Source organism: Gambusia affinis, linkage group LG10 (assembly GCF_019740435.1).
Source record: "Gambusia affinis linkage group LG10, SWU_Gaff_1.0, whole genome shotgun sequence".
Taxonomy (NCBI): Eukaryota; Metazoa; Chordata; class Actinopteri; order Cyprinodontiformes; family Poeciliidae; genus Gambusia; species Gambusia affinis.
Window position 1 is genome coordinate 10800976 of NC_057877.1, and position 20992 is coordinate 10821967.

The 20992-nt window shown below is 39.6% G+C and overlaps 1 protein-coding gene across 2 annotated transcripts; it reads left to right on the forward strand.

The window, feature by feature from the left end:
• Positions 1–1833, forward strand: foxq2 (forkhead box Q2). Of its 2 annotated transcripts, none has more exons than XM_044130197.1 (2): positions 1–539; positions 1246–1833. In XM_044130197.1, exons 1-2 carry the CDS (start codon positions 48–50, stop codon positions 1624–1626), a joined length of 873 nt encoding a protein of 290 aa, XP_043986132.1. In that variant the 5' UTR covers positions 1–47; the 3' UTR covers positions 1627–1833. The 2 variants fall into 2 exon arrangements, 1 of the variants encoding a protein (XP_043986132.1); XR_006371977.1 differs by lacking the exon at positions 1–539 and adding an exon at positions 800–1128 and having other exon boundaries at positions 1246–1330.
• Positions 1834–20992: the final 19159 nt, after the last annotated feature.

Genomic DNA, 20992 nt, shown 5'->3' on the forward strand with positions numbered 1-20992 from the left:
TTAAAAATCTACAGTACGTTTAGCGTGAAACCATTAAAACATTTACGATGAGTTTAGAAGAACCCAACTTGGAACTGACGATGGAGAGCAGGAACAGCCACAACGGAAGCAGAGACAGGCTTGGACTGAGCTTCACTATTGACTACCTTCTGTTCAATAGCGGAGTCAAAGGTTCGAAAGGAGAAGTGACGGCAAGTAGCGCGACGGAGCAGACGGAGAACAATATGCTAAATGACCAGAATCCTGAACTAAAAGAGGTGGAGATTCGTCACAATGTACAGGGGACGCTCCCACAGGATCCAGACCTAGACACTGGAAAAAGTAAAACCAGCGAAGAGGAGTGGAACAAAGAACAACACGAGGAGGGAGACGAGGAAATGACCACCACAAGCTGCAGTTCTGACAAATCTTCAGACAAACCAAACCAGTCGTACATTGCGCTCATCTCAAAGGCAATTTTGGCGTCTGAGGAAAAGAAACTGCTCTTGTGTGACATCTACCAGTGGATCATGGACCACTATCCTTACTTCAAGAGTAAGGTACATTCATGTTAATCTGTTGCTATGGTTATGTTAAAGAAAATACTGTGCATTTATAAAACTCAAATAAGGTAGTGTTGTGAAGGCAAGAAGTCAAACTTGGGTGTTAACGTGAAGTAAACTGAGTACTCTGAAAATGTCTCTCTTTGATATGTTGAGACAAATGCATTTCAAGTGAGTCCCAAATAAAAAAAACCAAAAAACAAGAATTAATATTTTTCAAATTACTTCTTGTGTTCAGTTCAGTTGCTAAACTGAACTATTGTCTAAGAACCATTTTCTTAAGCAAAGCGACCTAGTTGGCTCAGGTAATCTGTCTGTGTGGTTAAGCAATTAGGTTCTCACAGGGACAGTAGATGAGCTTCTTGTTGGCAAATTCGCAAATAAAGTAATCCTGTTGCTAGGTCGCAAACTGTCACTGCCTTCACCAGGTGCGACAGCAGCTTGGATGCAGTCCAATGGATTAAAGTTGATCGCTAGTCGACGTGCTAAAAAGGTAACTTGGGGTGTTGTGTGTTACTGCGATCATACAGGCTCTCGACACACAATGACACCTGCTTGCCAGCAGCAGGACTAAAGTGGATCACTGGTACTTAACGGCCTCGTTAGTTATTTTCCAGTTGCGAACAGCCATTGTTTTACTCTTGGTTGCTTTCAAGCAAACTTTGTTTTAATCACATTTCTTCCACTCTACATATTCCAACAGGATAAAAACTGGAGAAACAGCGTGCGCCACAACTTGTCCCTCAATGACTGCTTCATCAAAGCAGGTCGAAGCGACAATGGCAAAGGCCACTTCTGGGCGATTCACCCTGCAAACTACCAAGATTTTTCAAAAGGCGACTACCATTGCCGGAGGGCACGGAGAAGGGTGCGCAGGGTGGCAGCTCAGATTCGTCTTTCCTCCCTAACGTCCCCCTACCACCCTGCCACCACTCTTACCCTCCCTCACAGAACGACTTGTTGGTGCTGCCCTCAGGTCCCGGCACTTCCTCTGTCCTGTTTGGCTCCCAGGCTCTACTGGCCATGGTCCAGCATGTACCCGCAAGTGGGTCTCCACCTGGGTCTCAATCCGTCTGTACCCTGAAAGGGTTTGACTCCTTCTGTATTTGCAGTTTTTGATGTTGTGTTCTTACTATGTGGTAAAAGGGAAAACTGTAGAATTTGATTTGATGTTATTCATGTCATTAGATGGTTCTGGTTTACATTATATCCTTAACTTTAAAAATATGAGTAGTTAAAAAAAACGTTTCAATATTTTCTGCATTTCACTCACTTGTATTCTAGCATTAGAAAGTTGTGCTCTACCTTCATTAAATTATCTAAAATTTCCCATTGTGTGTGTTTTTATTTACGTCTTTATTTAGAATCCAGCTTTTTTATATGATAGGCAAAGTTAGCATAAAAAACCCAATGATGAACATCATGAACACAGTTTCCAAAAACACATATGGACCAGAATGAGTGTGTGTGTGTGCCTGTGTGTAGATTTTGCTAAAAGTGAGCCTCCTAATAGGACACTACCCGTTGCTACATGCTAGTTAGTCAAAGCTGTCGGGATGCAAAATCCTGAGCCCTAAGAGACTAAAATCAGGCTTTCCAAAGACGACTCCCGAGGAAATGAGGCCAGATAATCCCAGCAATCCCAAATAGTTTCAAGAACTAGGAAGCTTATCACACTGTGTAATCCACAGCCGCAGCTCTAAAATAAGGAGGGTTGGGGGACAATGGGTGGTCTTGGATGTAGGAAGCAGAGAAAACGGCAGGAAGCAGAAAGAGGGAAGAAGCAATGATTTACTGGAGAAAAATCCAATGACAGCATATTTTATATCTCATTCTTTCATTTAATAAGAGGCAAAAATAAAAACAACAAAGAAGATGTCATTATGACATATATGTTTTATAATGGGATGTATAAAAACTGGGAAAGAACTTTGCTAGATTCTAAAAAAATTAAGAAATAGAAGGTGGCGTATATCAAATTTTTACTTGAAATTAGGAATTATTCTGTAAAATGTGAAAACGTAGATGAAAATGAATCTGGATAATTTGATTTATCTTAAATGTTACAGGGATGCCTTTTTTTGGCCTAGTGATAAAATGGAAATAAAAAAATGCTTTAAATTACAAGAACAAGTAACTTCCATAGATAGACAAATTTTTTTACTTTAAAGAAGATGACTCAATGAAAGCAAATATTCACCAAACTGAGCAGTATTTATTATTGACCTCTGTCTTTTAAAAATCCAGATTTCAGCTGAGTTCTGAGATTACGCCAAAATATTGCCACGAAAATAAGTATCAAGTTCATTTTTACCTGCTCTTCTCATATCAATAGTGAAATTCCTTTCTGACTTGCAAAGGTTGGCATTTACATCCACAGTTCTTCAGCCTAGGAGGATTAGATCATACATTGACTTTTCTAAAGTTTGTTTGTTCTCTGCTCATGTGGGCTTCCTATTTGCAAAATATTGAATATTTGAATACAGCAGTAGTTGACATTAAATTAGATTCTGAACAGACAAACAATATGTCAGAGGGATCAGGAGCTGGGAGAGCAGGTGTTACTCACCACACTTAGTTTCTGGCGATGTTCATTAGAAAATGACAAATCCATCTAATTAATTTTTGTTCTCCAAATCTTCCTATTCAATGTCAGCAGCTAATTGGAGAACTAATTTGCTTAATTCCCATGAACAAGTCTCTGCATGAAATCCTCTTCAATTCACCGGCTTTGCGGCTTTAATTTGGTTGCATATGTTTGCTATGCACACACACACACACACACGCACACACACACCCGCACACATGCATATAATGTTCTACACACACACGCTGCTGTTTTCTGCATAAGCAAACACACTGCTAAGTGAAGCATTGTGTAAGATATTTGTAAAAATTTTAAACTGTTTTCTCCTGGAAAAAGTATTTGCACAGTTGATAGTCACACTAAATTATAATCAACCACATTATTACTCCGAATCCAATTGAGGTCAGATTGAGCTGTGTGTCTCTGTGTGTGCATGCATATGTGCATGTTATTTTGTTAATCTAATGAGATGGGTGGTGGCGTGCTGGGGGCCGTAGATTAAAGCCCAAAGATTTTTTTTTTTTTGCTGATTAGCAGAGAGTGAGCTAAGAAGATCAGCCCTGCTGAGACGGCGAGGAAACATTAAGGCAGTGTTTTAATACACTCTGTTTACAGCAGCATTCCAAAGCTGATTCCCTTTAACTCATGTGTAACTCGATGATTTGACCAACATACAACAGATCATTCAGGATAAATCTATACGTGGTGATAGATCGAGGGGAGCTGCTTGAAAGGTTAGCTTCACTTCAGTAAAGGTGATTTTCAGCTTGAAATCAGGGACGTGCTTGTAATTAGAAATTCAAGGCGTTTAAATATTTCAAAGAAAGAACATAATATTCATCCATGAATTTACTCGCTTAATCCTTGCAGACTGACTGACATACAGTATAAAACTACTTGTTAAAACCTAACCAATAACAATTTGCATATATTTCAGTTGTATATAAATAAATCAACACTTTGGATTATTCAAATGTAACAGATAAAAAAACATTTACTAACTTTAATATCAAAATCCTAATCTTATTGTTTAGTTTGCAAGTTAAAGTAGGATTCGCTAATTTAATAATTTTTACTGATTGATATATTTACACACTGACATGTCTGATGAAAATTTAAATAGTTTTAGTGGCTAATACCGTCCAAAGCTCTTTTAGTATGGCATCTCCATAAGGCTATGAACATGTACAGGACAGAACAAAGCAAACACACTCAAATATAATAACAATTCAGAGTGGATAATTAACCAAAAATGCATATCTTTAGACTGCAGGGAGGAGCAGCAGAGATCTACAGCGCAAGCGGGAGAATTAATTCACAGAACTAGCAGCTGTGCATGTCACAAAACTAGCTAATATAGAAAAGTGGCCAGAAAAAAACCCACTAGAGATGCTGTTTGGTATAGGAAAACAAAAATTATGCACCACATATTTGTAAGAAGTTATTTTTGTCACCCAGTGTCAGACCAAAGTCAAACCTTTTGACCTACATGGAAACACTATGTAAAGTAACATTGCACCTGCACATGACATCCACTTGGTGAAACATGGTGATGGCAGCCTCATGCTGTGGGATGCCTGTCTTCGGTAGGGGCAGGGAAGCTAGTCAGTGATGATGGAAATATGGATGGACATAAAGGAAAACCTTCTTAGAGACGAGAAACACTTAAACAACAGCTAGAGTCTCATGGAATAGTTTAGGTAAAATGTATAAGAATGTGATATTTTGCTACTAATTTAGAACAAAAATGTTTTTGTTCGGATGTTAGCTAAATTCAAAAACAAACCAAGCCACTAACTTATTAATAACAATCAGAAATACGTGGAACAGCGTTTGCAAATCTCCATTCACTTCAGGATTAGCCTCAGAAGTTTGTTCCTGCAGCTGAATAACTCTGAAAAGCCTCCGAAGCCTCGCGGAGCACAAATTGCTGCACTATTAGAAAACATGATTGCATAGAAGTAAGCAGCATTTAAGGCTTAAAGAAGCGCTGCGGCTGAACCCAAACCAGAGCCCATTTTCTGCTTGTGTCCCACTATGAACAAAAGCCCGGCGTTACCTCGGCTTCAAAGGCCCCATAATAGTGAATCGATCAGAATGCGAGGCGCTGTTCTGCAGATTACTGTTAACAATAATTTGCCTCCCAGTGCACCGTTGCCATCTTTGAAGCAATGTTTTATTGCCTTTTCTTTTTTTCATCTGCATCTGTCATCCCTGAGGTCCACTGTTTGATCTCACCCCCTCCTTTCCTCCCCACCAGTGCGTGCCTCCCCGGGGTCGCGTTGACCTGTTGATTGGCAGCTGTGATCAGACATATGGTGGGACGAGGCATCGACCCGCAGCTCCCCGGAGACAAAAGCAGACTAGCTGGGTATTTTTTTTTCCTCTCCCTTCTTCATCCCCCGTTTTCCACAGCGCCGAAGAGCCGAGCTGTAACACCCGAGGAGCAGGAGGCGGAGGAGGAAGAGGAGGAGGCGGAGGAAGAGGTGCGACTCGCCACTAGATGACGCAAGGTGCAAGCAAATGTTTCTTGGCAGCGGCTTTTCAGCTCGTAATGCAACTGATTGCAACGTTTTAATAGCAGTAGTATTTATTTACTGGACCCCTCGATCACAATTGCAGTTCACTAACAGCTAATGGCAGTTTGTAGCTGCGAATAATTAATCTCGCACTTATCTTATGTTATAAATTTCCTGTCAAATGTATTTATTTATCCCGGTCTTCATTCATAAAATAAAAAGAAAAAAAAATCACAAATAGATCTTTATTCCAGTGAGATCCGCACTCACATTGGATCTTAACCTGAAATGGATTCAAAAAGCAGACATGTGAATATCAGATAACACAGGTCCAGGGATCTATAAGCCCCTTAGGCTATTTTTTTCTTACAATTTCCACCTTAAAAACATTTACACACAAAATCAGTCCGTTATAGTTTAACATGTGTTGGGAAGATCTGCTCAAAAGGCATAAAAAAAGAGTTTGACGAACATGTAACACTGTGTTTTCACTCCGTGACTCTTTATATTTTGTCACATGGTGAAACCTCGGTGCCTAATGGATCCTCCCACCTGAGCCGTGGATCTCTGCTGGTCCTCCAGAGTTACCATGGGCCTCTTTGCTGCCTGTCTGATTAAAGCTCTTCATTCATCAATTCAACATTAGGACAAAGCAAACAATCACATTTTGCTTAATCGGAAGTCATAAAACACATCTGTTTAAAAAATGGGACTGAGTAGCAATAGAACAATTACTGTTACTAAAACCTTAGAGTTTTATCAACCCAAACTGCCCGCTCCCTTCTCAGGGACTGTCAGGGTGAAAAGTGAACAAGTTAGTTTTCTCAGTGTTCATGCCAGGCTTTACTGGAACCCTCCAAGCTCTCTGCTGGCTTTCATGACGCTGTTTGAGGGCAGCTTGACTCTCTGTTGACCAGAAAAGCAAACAATCAAACAAACAAACAAACAAAAAATGTACTGAACTTCACATCCATACGTGTGTGTTTTCGCATGATTTTAGCATATAGAACGGATAACACCCCCCATCTCACCTTTTTATGGCCAGCTCAGTGTTGCCATGGCGATGCATCCACGGCCAGGGTCCTTTGGTGATCCCCAGTGACCCTGATTGGTAACCTCTGACATTTAGGCCACGGCCAGGGTCAAGAGGTCAGCGATGGCTGGAGGGCAGCAAGAGCACTTCCGTGATTGGCCTTCTGACGTGTTTACTGCCGCTCTCCTCCGCAGGGCTCGCCTCCCGTATTTGCAAAATCTCGTTTGCATTTGTTATAGAAAGCAGGACTATCAGCTGCAGGATTTTTCATCCTGCTGGTTTACTCTGCACATCTGCAGGTAGGCCGCTTTGTGCTCATGGCAACATAAAGCTCAATATTGTACAATTTGCATTCAGCCGCACATTGTGTGTGAGCTTTTGGTTTCTCACCTCAGTTTTGTGTAAACCGTTATGCTAAAATCCAATTAGCAGCAGGGTAGCACCCTGTATCATGGTGGTTATGATAACAGTAATAATCTTCAGTTTTACCATGATCCTTGCAACCCACTAACCCCCAGATGTGAAGATGTTTACAGGTCTTTATATGACGATGTACATGCGTGTGTATGTGTGAGTGTCTGTGCTGGTTTATTTCTGCGGCGTTGCACCACTCTACAGATCTTCTCGAGGGGAATAATTACAGAATCGTAGGTACTAAAAGTCATGTGACCCAAGCCTCCCGCTCCCAAATAATTTATCCCCGCGGCTGATAGCTCGTCAATATCAATTTATTAATTTAACAGTTCTGGACTGATAAAAGGTAGTGCGCACGGTTAGGCTGCTAAAGCAGAGAATAAGAATGAATTTTACACTGCAAGGTTGCGAGGGTGAGGAAGGAGCCAGAGACTGGAGGACAAAGCGAGAGAGAGGGAGGTCGAGAAACAGCTACGAACTGATCAATGGAAACACAGAGGAGAGAGATGCATATTCGGCCTGCAAAAATCGGCCACCATCGCTCATATTCTGATGATATTGAAAAGGAGTTATGAAAATTAATACACTTATTATCACCTTATTAAAAATTAAGATTGAAGAAGGCGTTCTTGTTGTATTGAAATTCAAATATCTTGAATTTATTGATCAGCACAACCTAGTTTTTCACCGACCTCTTAGGTGTGAGCTTTTGACATAACCCGCGTAGAAAAAAAACTCTGTTAAAACTTAAAAGTTTTAAATTTGTGGCACAAAGTAAATCCTTAAATTAGTAGTAATGCCCCCAATGCCTCTTAATTCTTTGTCTTTTTCTCCTGTTCTTTAAGTGCATCTAAACTGAGAACTTTTTTAAATGTACCAACAAACAGAACACTTAATGCAGTTCCCTCTTTTAAGGTTAGTAAAAATCAAGTCAATTTTGCAAACATACTGAGAAATATTGACACAAAGTTTAGCACCAGTTATCGGTAAGTAATCCACATATACAAACAAATCAAAGCAATATAATTCTGAAATGAAATAACTAGCAATAAAGAGGAAGGACAGAAGGAATAATAATCTATGCCTTTGCCCAGCTTCTTTTATTCATGTGTTCAGTATTTATTTTCTTTGATATTCCATGTTTTAATTTATGGGCTTAATTTGTCGTTGTGTGTGTAGATTTATTGAGCTGTTGCAAACATGAGGTGAGAATTGTAAGTCATAAGCACCAATAGGAATATTTTTAAAAGGAAAATTTTTGGAGTGATCAATACTTGCTGTATACTTTTGATGCATAAAAGGGGTTAATCTTGTAATCCCTACATTGTCATGATCCACGGGTGTTTGTGTTTTGGTTTTCTTTTGTCTTCATATCTAATTACGTCTGGGTTTATTATTGTTAGAAATAATACTGCCACATTCAGTTGTTTATGATAGTAATTAAGATTTTTTCCACATCAGTTCATTTCTTTGTTTGGTTATTTAGTCTATTGTTATTGTTCCTTCATATAATCATTTTAGTTTGTTTTCTTATGTTAGTCTCAAGCTTTTCTTTTAGTTTGTTGATCCTTTTGAGTCTTGTGATTATCTCAGATGGTTCTTTTCTCATTTTCCACCCCTGTCTCAGTTTTTAAGATCCTGGTTTTTCACTATTCTATGCTGGATTTTCCTGCCACTCTCATACCAGTGCCATTTCCTGTTCTATTTCTGCCGGCATCGACATTATTAAAATCTCTTCACTGCCTCTGGTTCTTTATGACACTCATTTTCCTTTACATTCTATACTTTCAAAAACAAACTGCAGCACATTTTTCTCTTCTCGTCAATCTCTATCGCTGATAACTGTTTAATTACAAAACTAAAATAAGTTGGTGATTAAAAAATATCTGAATGTTCCAGATTAGTCAATAAAACCCTGATCAGTTTATCTCTGCTAAATGCTGTAAACAGCCCTTAGGGGTTCTTTCTCAAAGATGGACCATTCAAAATAAAAAAATACATAAGCACGGCTTTTTAGGCTTGACCTCTGCTGACCTGTCAGCGCTTCCGCTGTATTAAAATTTTTTCTTTTTTAAAGAAGGGTAGTGAATATGTGTCCAGCTTGAAGCAGAAGGCATATATCACCTAACTTCCACCACTATAAAGCCAACATGCAGCCCCACCTATTCCCAGAGCCATTACATAATATCCCTGAAGGAAGCTAAAAGGTATTTTAACAAGACCCACTGCTTGGCCACCTTTGACCTCTTCACAGTTGACCTCCAGCTCCTGACCCCACTTACATTGGCCAGTGACAGTAGTGGACACAGATTCCACGAGCGTCCTGCTGAGACGGAAAAACAGAAGGAGAAATCCATTTAGAAACTAATACAAGCAGGTTGAAGCTATCATGCTCTCTGAAACATTTCCTTGCTTGTCCACTGAGAAATGCCGATTATAGAAGCCAAACAACTCCTAAATCCGATCGCTTATTGTTCTGTATGTCTGCGCATTATATAATCCCCCTGGTCTCTGCAAGCTCCCAGGCTCTCCCTTTGCACAGACAATCACTGTAGTGGATTCTCCTCGGGTCTTTGGAGAGCTGCAGGGAAGCGAGTGTCAATAGAAGTGGAGTGTGTGAATGTGAGAGATGATAGACTGAGGTTAAGAGGTGTCAACACAGGAGAGAGGGCTCAAGGACTCTTCACTGTGGCACTCTCCTCAACCCCTACTCTGATTAACCGCTCTAAAGACACTATAGAGACACAATTGCCCCACACCAAACACATACACACACGCACACCTGGACTAATTTCAGAGACACACTTTGCCACTTTCTTTGCCACAAGTCACACATGCTGGTTTGCGAGGCTACGTTTCATCCGTGCGTGTCGGTGTGTCAGACGCATCAGGTTTGAGGTGTGGAAAAACCTGAAGATGTGTTGTTCACAGGCACAGGAGCCCTCTGAAAGGTTCTGGCAGTCAGCAATGGATTTGTTGCACCTCTGATGTGCTGTATATGTTCAGCCAAGTGTAAGACACAACAGCGCCATCCCACAGGGCTTTGCACCTGTCAGTCAGGTGCTCCATCTGAGTTTTTGTAAAGTATTTACCCATGAACCAAGCATAGATGTGCCTGCAGAACATTAAATAAAGAAAAACTGGACTTTTCAGTTGTTTTTATTAGAAGTGTAAAGGAAAGTTTATAGGATTATTACCTGTGCCTGGAAAATCAATTCAAAATAAAGTGACAAATACAACCAATTCACTTTACTATTCAGAGAATAGTTACATATGTATCAACGTCCCTTAAATTTTTGTTGACATTCTTCCATTTTAAAACCATACAGTCATGTTAAGACAAGTGTGTAATTCTTAAGTGAAATAACAATGCTGCACGGTTTTTGAAGTTCAGAAGAATGTGACGTATTTGTTTCCAGCACCACTCATTTCACCCCTTTGGATACATTTACAGTTGTAAGTCTTTGGGAGTTTGTCTTCTTGACAAACTCCCAAATTTAATATACGGATCTGTTAACATCAATTTTTACGTCTTACCACAGTTTCTCAATTGGACTTGGTCTGTCTATTCTTTTACATGTATTTGCTTTGATCTAAGACTAATATTGTAGATGTCTCTCCTCTGGTAAGGATTGCTTTTCTGTTGGAAAGTGAGGCTATCCCAGTCTCCAGTTGTTTACACCAGGGTTTCTGGTTTTCTTCCCTGAGTTTAGCTCCATTCATCTTTCCATCAACTCTGATCTGCTTTCTACTCCCTAGTAAAGAAAATTTCCCCAGTTTGTGGAATGCATCTAATGGTTGTCAGTCAGTAAATTCTTCCACCAGAGCTGTTGTTCTCTGCAGCTCCTCCTGAGTTGCAGTGGACCTCTTGGTTGCTGTGCTTGTTAAAATGTTCTGACTGGCTTTCCAGTATGTTTTTTTCACTAATGTTCAGTTACATTAACCTCTGAAGCTTTTCCTGAACATCCAAGTATTCAAATAATAAATTACACACCTGTACAATCTTTTTTAATTTAATTATACTGGATTTAATTTAAGAATAGCAGATTAAGAGGGTTTGAATATTAATGCACTCCACACTTTCTAGATTCTATTTTAAAAAACCCATTAAAAAGTCTAATCTATTGCAAACCCATGTTTTACTTTATATTGGTCTATCAAACAAAATGCATTATTGTTCAAAATGTGTCAGAAACATTCTTTCAGAATCACAATTTATTCGTTCCCACTCTTCTTCCATCTTCACATATGTTGAGTTACCAGAGTATGCATAAGAAGGAATAAAATAAGATGTTAGCTCAGGCATTCCTGTGTTTTCAACTTTGGGAAGTTCTTATGTAGCTTCTGTTTGTGTTTAAGTTTATTTTTATTGTCATAGTAACAAGGTTGCATATTTAGTCTGATTAAAAAGATAAGTAAATATCTTATAGACTGGGGCTTTGATACATACTCAAATCACCATCAGGATTTTTTCCTCCTCTTCTAAAAAGGAGACATGTGGTCAGCATGTCTATGGTCTCACATTTTTGACACTGTTACTTCTCCTTGTGAGTGTCTCAGAGATGCTATGTAGCCGATACACAACCTTCCTTCAGCCATGCATTTGCTGATTGCATTCTTTTTTTCAGGGAATTTCTGTATCTGTGATGAAGCTACATCTCTGTCTCTCAGTAAACAAAGCTTGATGTATTGATCTTCTGAGCGTGTGGTCGCTTTTGGTCTGCCTGATGTTGTGCTTTGGATACAACTGACCCAGTTTCCACAACGTGTTGTTGTACTCCACACAATGCCCTTTTAAAAACCTTCAGTCTGTGGTTTGCAGCTGAGTGAGAGCTCTTCCAGGTTTATTTGAGCTGTTTTATGTCTGAGACCTACAGTGGATTGCAATGCAGTTAAATAATGTTCTGATAAAATTGTTATATCTCTAGTGTTTTTGAGTTCATTATTTCAACACAATTTTCAGAAATATTATATAAAATGTAAATTAACTAGTGTGAAGTGAATACAGTATATTTTAAATGAAAACAAGAAAACAATATATCAAATATTTATTGGAGAATATGCAGACATTTTTTGTCATGTTCTTCTTTTACGAGAAGCATACTTACTACTTTACTGCACAACAGTCTTGAGCGTTTCAGGCTGACAACACTGGCAGGGGTTATCTGGAAATATCAAGTTTTTTCAATTGGTTCATATATTACAATTCTTTTCCTATTTTCCTCCCATATTTCTTCAGATGGTGTCATTTCTTGGCAGTGCTGGAAGACAAACAGAGCATCTTATCATCTAGACTCTTTTTTACTACAGATGCATGAAGGTTTGTTTTGGTATCTCCTTGTAACAAAGATCAATGGCTTTACTGATTTAGTCACCTGAATTGCAACACATGGGGCTCCCAAACATGATTATGTCAGTCAGCATAAACGTAATTTATATAAACAGCACCCTATGTAATAATTTGGGCCCGTGGTAAGATGTGAGCAAAACCCCTAAAACAAATTGTCGCTTTGGAGACGATGGGATGGCAGGTTTTGGTTCTTTAACAATAAGCCTGGGAGATTTTGTTGATCTTTGCTGTATGTAAAGACGAGATTAAAATTGGTTATTGTTGTATTCCAGTTGCTGAAAACTGTTTAATTGTTCCTCTGATTGTAGATATAAATGAGTTTAGTTGTGTGTCTGTTACCTTGTAGCCATTTTCTGATAGAGGAGCTCGCAAGGTAATTTTTTCCAAGTCAAGTCTCAACTCCAAGTCAGGTTTGAAATCTAAGAGTTATCTCAAAGTCAAGCTTCAAGTCTTTAATGTACAATTTGTTTTTAATAAATGCATGCCAGGTATATAACTGCATCATTATATTATTTTTAACATTTGAACTTTTGTCTTTTAATCTTTAAATATTTAATTTTGGCTTGCAAACACGTTGTTGTAGGCTACTTCCACATTTCAACTTAGAAATTGATAAAGTGTAATATTTATCCTATTAGAAATACAAATAGGCATTTATGCTAAACAAAAATAACAGAAAGAGATTAAAATAAAAAAAGCACTTTTATTTTGCGCTTGTAATAATGTAGTCAATACCTGTTAATCACTGTTGCCCAAATTGCCCAGTCTCACTATATTCAGCACTAAATAAGGTTTGGTGGTTTCTCTCCTCCTCACTCTAAATAAGAACATTTTTATTTTCATTAGGAAAATGTTTTAAATCTACATTTAAAATCTTTGTTGTCAAGTCACAAAAGTTAAGATGTTCAAAATGATGCTGTAAATTGCAACATAATGAGTGAGGAACCGAAAAAGCATGTCTATCATCTGTATGAGCAGAACAGGAAGAGAGCTTTAATTTAAATCTTTGCAGCCGAAAGTGTCCAAGTAGCTTAATTGTGGATGGATGGAGAATAGTGGATGATTTCTCCATTTGTGGACTGAAGCTCACTCTGTAATTCACTGGAGTTCCTAAGACTTAGAATTGGCTGTCCAGACTGGTAGATGTTTGTTTCTCACCAGTTGTTGATTTTCTACACATTGGGACACGAGATGTTGTTTTTTGATTGCATTTAGCCCACTTCATGTTGTCAGGCAGGGTCTGTTTAGGTGATCTTGTTAATTAATATCATTATTATTTTTAAGACTTGAATTTGACTAGTCAAATTGATTTAACAATGTGGTTAATCACAGTCAAGTCACAATCATGATTCAAAATAGCCAGATTGGTTTGAATAGCTTTTTTCTCTTTGTACAAATCAGGGTGTGTCTGATTTGCTGGCATCCCTGCTGGTATAGTTAAAGTAATTAAAACCTCCGTCATAGTTTTTGGAACTCTTTAGCAGTCGCTGTTTAGCCATGCGGCTAACGCAATCCTCGTTGATGCTCCCTTCGTCCCCATCACTCTGAAGCATAGAGCAAACGGCTGCTCTCAAGTGACCAGACAAAACCGTGCAGAAATAGAGATATAATACACACTGTGCAGGGCTATAGATCGGAGAATCTGAGAGCACTATATGAGTCAATATCTAAATGAAGAAAGATGCTGATGTGAACGCAGATATATGACTCACATCTGTAAGAGTTGACATGGAGGCAGGTTCATGAATCTTAATTATCAGAGTTGAGAAGCGAGTAGGTTGAGTGGGGTTGCCAAGACGTATCAACGTAGCAGCACGGGAACCTTTTAAAATAAACAGCCACTCTGACAGCGGTGGAGAGAAGACTCTCAGCAGCTGGTGCCAAAAGACTGTATCTCTCTGCCTTCCCCTCCCTTTCCTCCTGAAAACCTGTGAAGTAGAAAATAGAGGAGATATGAGGAGGTGGGGATGGAGGGAGATAAGCAGGGCTGGAGATAGGGACAGGTGAAAGAGGTAAGGGTCGTAGCACATGCTCCTCTTGCCCCCTTCTCTTGCCAATGTTTTATTATCCCTGTCAGATTGCAATTTGCTCAACAGTAAACATACAGAACGGGCTTAATTAAGAATTTTTGAACGGGGATACGGTCAAGTCCGGAAACATTAGCGAGATGCAACCGGGTGTCGTAAAGATTGATTGAGACAGAAGATGGAGGGATATGGATAGAAACAACCGGTGGAGGGAGGGGGAGAGGGAGAGTGACAGCGTTGCATATGCGACAACTGAGGGGTATTCTTGTGTTGCTCAGGGCAGTAGGGTGAGATGAGTTTGGAAAGCTGGGGACAAACGATTTTTAATGCATTAACAACCCGGCTGGGTGAAGCAATAACAAGGACGGGATCGGCGTTAAAATGTTTGACATCCTGCTTCGAGATCAATGCACCCCGGACAGGACACACAGACCCAGGCGGACACATATTCACCTCCACTACCGGCACACAGACGGAGCACACACTCCCACGTGCACGCGCGCTGGGCCCAAGAACGTGTGGGTGGGTGCACAAGTTTAACGGCCTTCAAACCTCACGGCGATGTGTAGGAAATACAAAAAAAACAAAAAAACAATACCTATATCCATAACAATATCCGCAGGTAAAAGCAGCTTTAAATCAAAACAGATAGAGGGTGCATCTGGAGTCGATTGTTGAGAGCTGGGTGGACTGCGTAAAAGGCCAGAGAACTAAAAGAGTAATGAGCCTATCCATATCTCCCTGTGGACCTGAAGTTTGCATTCAATACATTATTTACAACTGAATTTTTACTGATATATAGGTGCCTCTCTGGGGTGTTTACAGACTGGTGCTCTAACTGCTTGGAGTTTAGCCTGCAGAGTTGAGCAGCATTTAAAATTGATGCATGTTGACTGACCTCTATATATGTGTGTCACACAGACTTATACAGTGCATTGCAAGACAGTACATAGCAATTGAAATTCTAAACACAAATGTTTTCCTAGGATTTCATATTATAGATTGACACAAAGTGCAGTTCTAAAGAGAAAGCAGAATTATATGTGCCTTAATCTTTTTTTCTGAATAAGATATTTTTTTTGTTTAGTCCCCCTGAGACAGTGTCCCTAGTTTTGTACTCTCAAAACAACTTACTTCCATGATTGGACTAGATTTTGCGTCATTTGTCTTTCTATCAGATCTGACGACCTTACTTGCCCTGGTGGAATAAGAGCATCCCCATGGCATGAAAGTGCCATCACCCTGTTTCGCTGTGGACATTGTGTGTTTAGTATAATGTACAGTGGTATTTTTCTACCAAGCATGTTACGCCTGAAGACCAAAAACTCAGGGCTTGTTTTCATCATAGCAGATCTCTTCCGCATGTTTGCTGTGTTTCCTACATGGTTTATGGAAATCTACCAATGAGACTTCCTACGGTTTTCTATCAATAATAACTTTTCTGTTGTCAACTTTTTACTAAAGTCAGATTTTGTCAGATATCGACAAAAATTAAAATAACACAGGTGGGGTTGATCCACGAGTCAGATTACATCTAAAACAACTGGTTATATGGAGTTTTAGTAAAAAACAAACGAAATAACATAATTACACGAAAAACTTCTCAAATTTTTTGGTCTAAAAATTTTGACATTTTTTTCCCTCCAACTTCACAGTTTTGTATAATTATCAATTTTCATAGGTACCAATAGAAGAAATAGAAAATGTTTTGCAGGGCTACTAAAGTTCTGCAGGAATCAAGGAATAACTTTTAGTTTGATGTCGGACTTTTAAAGCATACCCAATCTCTGTGATCACTACTGTCTTTCAACTTCATTCGGTTCCGTGCAACCAATATGGTTTGAAGAGACAACATTTATTATTTTGCTCTTTTAATGTTCAGCCCTTTATCAAGTTTAGTACAAAATCAACCTCCAAAAATGATAAAGGATGCACCAAAGTCTTTATGCAGGTTATTGTCTGTTAGAAGGTGTGGGGAAATGCATCGAGATTGCATGACTTGCGCTTTGTTTATGTATTTTGCTTCAGCAACGGTACAACCCAAATGTCTTCTTGCATGCTGTTGGCTCCGTAATTACAGAAAAGAGCATGAACGTTTTATTCTGTGGAAATAGCTCAACTTGGAAGGTTTCATCATGAACATCCATGTGCTGTAACCGCAGATAAAACAATCCTGCTCCCAAAATATAGATTTATGCAAACTAAATTTGCTGTCCACAAAATGAATTATTCTATTCCTCTTCAGCCTTGTTTTAAAACTATTTTTTCCCTGCAAGAGGCCATAAGGATTTTTTAACAACCTCGTCCCTCCCTCCCTCCTCCTCTTTTCTTTCAGCCAGAGTACAAGCTGCTGCTGTAGCCTGAGAAGTCCCCGCTCCCTTTGTCTTTTGTAGTTCAGCATCTCTCGCCCAAAATACTGTAACTTCTGGGAAACGGGGAGGTCTCAGTTCTCCGCTTGGAGAGAAACCGCAAGCAGAGACCCGTTCTCTAAGTCTTCACGACGATTCCTCCCTCCCTCCCTCTGTCTTTGTCTCTCTTTTTTTCCAAATAGACTATTTGTCATCTCTGAAATAGAGCGTTTTTAAAAATTCAACCTGGAGCCAACCCCCCACCCTGACTCTCCTCTATTCTCACTCTCAATTCCCCAGACTCTGGCCGGCTACGATCAATAGCCTATTGATCAACTCTCTCCATTCCCATTACACACCAGTGCCAAAAGAGCCAACCATTTTCCCTGAAAAGCTGAACTGGAGCATATTTGCAATGGTAGGGTTTCTCTAATTTCAGCAGGTTATAATTAAATGCCTACAGTGTGTAAACGTCTTGCTGCTCTGAGATGCTGAGAGGTAAAGATGTGTTAGAAAGGACCACACTGACCGCAGTTACCTTTTAATTGAAAGGTACTGCACTGAGGTAAAGTAGGGTATAGCTTCCCACTTAAAGTAAAATAGGAAAGGTGAGAGCATTACCACATACGTAGAAAGCAATTCTTTTCCCAGTTGTTTCTACTTCATTTCTCTCCCCCGCCTTCTGTCTCTCTCCTCTCTTGCTCTCCATAGACAATGCTATGGGCAAAATCAATACTGGAAAGGGAAAAAAAAAACACACACACACAGAAGGCATATTTTTAGCCCGTTATTATATGAGCTGTATGAGGAAAACGGTGTTTGTGGGAATGACAGAAATGCCAAGGTTCTGGTTAGACAAAGATAGGGTGGGAGAGAAACAAAAAGAAGCGAGAGGGCTGAGAACGATGGTGGTGCTGGGCTGTGTGAGGGAGGTGGAGGGCGGGGAGGGGTCTAATGGAGATGGATCAAACGAAGGTGGAGATAAGATGGGAGAAAATGGCTGATGTCTCGGCCAGTGATAGAGCTTGAAGTAGCCTGCAGGAGAACAGCTACAGAGAGGATTTTTGTTTTATGAGGATATGTGATCGCTAACATCAAGAGAAAAATCCTCTCAGTTTAATATTTGCTTTTGTTTCCAGTTAAGTGACGCTTTAGTTGGTTTGGCACACCTGAGAACAAGCGCTTTCTCTTCAAATCGCTCAGCAATCACAGTGATGCTCTACCTGCTTTCTGCTTCGCTCCACCTCTGTGCATGTTCATGCTCTCTGCGGATTGCTTCCCCACATCCTCACTCCTGTTGCCAATGGCTTTCTGATGGACTCCTTCTCCCTTACCTTCTTTTCGGGCTCTCTCCGGTATCGCTGTCAGTCAAGCTCTGGGCTCCTGCCATTGGCTGAATGTGGCGCGTGGATCAAAAGGCGGGGAGTCCAATTGGCCGGAGAGCTCACTGGGGGGAAGGAAGGGATTGATTTATCTGTGGTATTAGAAGATCAATTAATCCCTATTGTGTGTGCCAGCACAGATAGCCCGATGTGTCTTATTTGGTACGGCTTGTTTCTGCTCAGCCAAGATAAGAGTGTCTCCCGTCACTTTGCTCTATGAGCTACAAATCAAATCAAATCGAAAAGGGGGTGATGGCACGCACAGGGTTCCTCCCCAGGCTGTGGCTGGCTGATCACAATAAGGGAAGTCCATCAATATGAAAAGTTGTGTGTGCAGAATAAACACAGCTCATTTCAGGGCCAGGACGTCTGCCCCGTTGCCATGACAGTGCATGATGTGAGAATGTAAGCCTTTTAACTAACTCCACTCAGCTGATGAAACCCACTTATGACTGATGACAATGGAGTCAAAGGATACAGACACAAATGTGTGCATAAAGTGGAAGCTGTATGTATGCAGAAGTTGACCAGATTTTGCCCTAAAACTTGGTTTGGGGAACAACTGAAGAGTGACTTCTCCATCACAACTAAACCCTTCTGGAGCAGAGCGGAGGTTTATACTCTGCAGCTTGACCTCACTAGGGCCTCCTGCTCCACCCTGGATCTGACTGTGCTTGGCAAAAGAGGCAAACTGCTGCATTAAAGTGTAGACTAAAACTCACGTAATATAAAAAGCTGACATAAAAAAAAAAAAAAGAAGTTATGGTTGGCTTGATTATATTCTGAGGTTTACTGAGGATACATTTTTTATGCTAAAGAAAAAAAGGTAATCGGTAGAGAGCTGTGGAGCGTTTTCAGTGGCTGAAAGCTGAGAGGCTTCAGTTCACAGCTGTGAGAGCGCTTTGCTTTTTACCACAGGCATGTTGTTCTTGTTCTATTTTTCTTCATAATTGAGTTTGTTTTACCAACATGTAAAAAACTTATAACACCCCATAAAAGCTTGGGTGTTTCTCTAACATATGTGACTGTATAGATAGTCAATATGAATTTCGACATTATTGAAAAGTTCCAGTAGTACAATTAAACAATAAAAACTGAGCAAAAGATTTTTTGTTAATAAAAAAATTTAGCTTCTAGTGAGGAACAAATTAGAACAACACAACACTTATTCACTTGTAATATTGCTAAAATCACACACAGACTGGGTGGAGATGCAGATAAAGTCATCACTCAGAATTTTGACAGATTTGCCCTGTTTAATCCTCAGACATTTAGTTTGATGTTCTGACGGATGAAGCGAGAGTGACTGACATGGTAAAACCTAAAGAGCTGTCTGAAGCCTTCGGAAAGAAGACTGTAGCATCTTATGAGGACTGAAAGAAGTTTGAAACATATCTGAATTCATCTATGTGTGAGAAACAAATGTCCACACTTTTAAGGATATTGAAAATCCCTGCCAACACGCCCAGGTCTGGCTGTTCAAGTTTAAGTTCCTAAAAGCAGACTGCAAAGTTGTTAAAAGATGTCTCCAAAAACCTTAAAGTGTCATCACAGGAGTAATGGCAGACTCCTGTTATCAAAGTGTCTGATGGTACAATCAGGAAAAGACTGCAGAGAGAAGAGAGCTTTAGAGAGACCATAGACAAAGATCAAAACGTTTGGAGTAATGCACTTTGGACAGACGAGTCCAAAACTGAATGATTTAGTACCACAATAGAGGACATGCTTTGGCAAATATAGCATGTCAAGAAAACAACTTCAAATCAGAGATTAAGCATGGAGGTAGATGTGTAAACCAACTTATGCACCTACTACTATACTGCTCTTCTTCTCATTCAATCTGCTTGCAAGCAAAGTGAGAGAAATTGTTGACGAACACAATTAGCTTCCTCTGCTCTGTTAGTTCAACTCTGTGAGAAGAGTTTGTCTCCTGACGATGAGAACATTCAGTTTTCTTCCTTAGGCATGACCTTAACTCCAAGTCGCAAACCTACTGGCGGTTCAGTGTATGAATGTGTGAAAATGTTTTGATGGCTGAAAGAGAGAATTGATCCAGAGATATCATGCATGCTTTCAGGCATGATCTATATCTCATGACCATAGGTGAGGCATGAGAATCAGTAAATTGGTTCTTTATTCACCACAACAATCCGGAGAAATACCCGCATTACTGCAGTTGAAGACTACTTCATAATCAGCTGCAAACTGCTACAGAGCTCGTAATTCGTCAATCGCTTGGGTCATCTTCTTTTCTGTGTACTTTCAAGAGGAGCGGACTTACCACCTGCAGTATCACAACAGGTTAAGAGCTACAAATTTACATCAATTTATGCAGCATATGTCGGTTAACACTTTTCTTTATGTATTTTGCATCTTGTTCTAATGCACCAATTTTACCTGTATATTTATCTTTTATTGTTGTTGTGTTTAATTAAGTTTTTCAAAGTTTAGTTGGATTTGGTGTCTTGTGTAAGTCCTAAAAAAGCTGTCACAGCTCAGATTTCATAAACTTGAAATGATTTGGAAAAGAAAAACACCATTATGATCACATGAAAACATGTTTTATACTATGACGTTATTGAAGTTGCTTTTCAATAAAAACTAACTTGAAAACGTCCGACTTAAGGCCTCAACGATCATCTTTTGTAATTTCTATGGTGACATTTTTAGTTTAAAGACCAAACTCACAGTGAAACAACAAAGCATAGGGTGGGTCTATCAATACAAGAAGAAAACATAAGTTGCAGCTCTGCATGCTGCACTGTATCTATATATGAGGCATATAAGGAA

What these genes read in the sequence shown, in the direction of transcription:
- foxq2 (XM_044130197.1), top strand. Translation starts at nt 48, where the DNA reads ATGAGTTTAGAAGAACCCAACTTGGAACTGACGATGGAGAGCAGGAAC. An exon ending in ATCCTTACTTCAAGAGTAAG is followed by an intron (nt 540 to 1,245) that starts GTACATTCATGT and finishes ATATTCCAACAG; the next exon opens with GATAAAAACTGGAGAAACAG.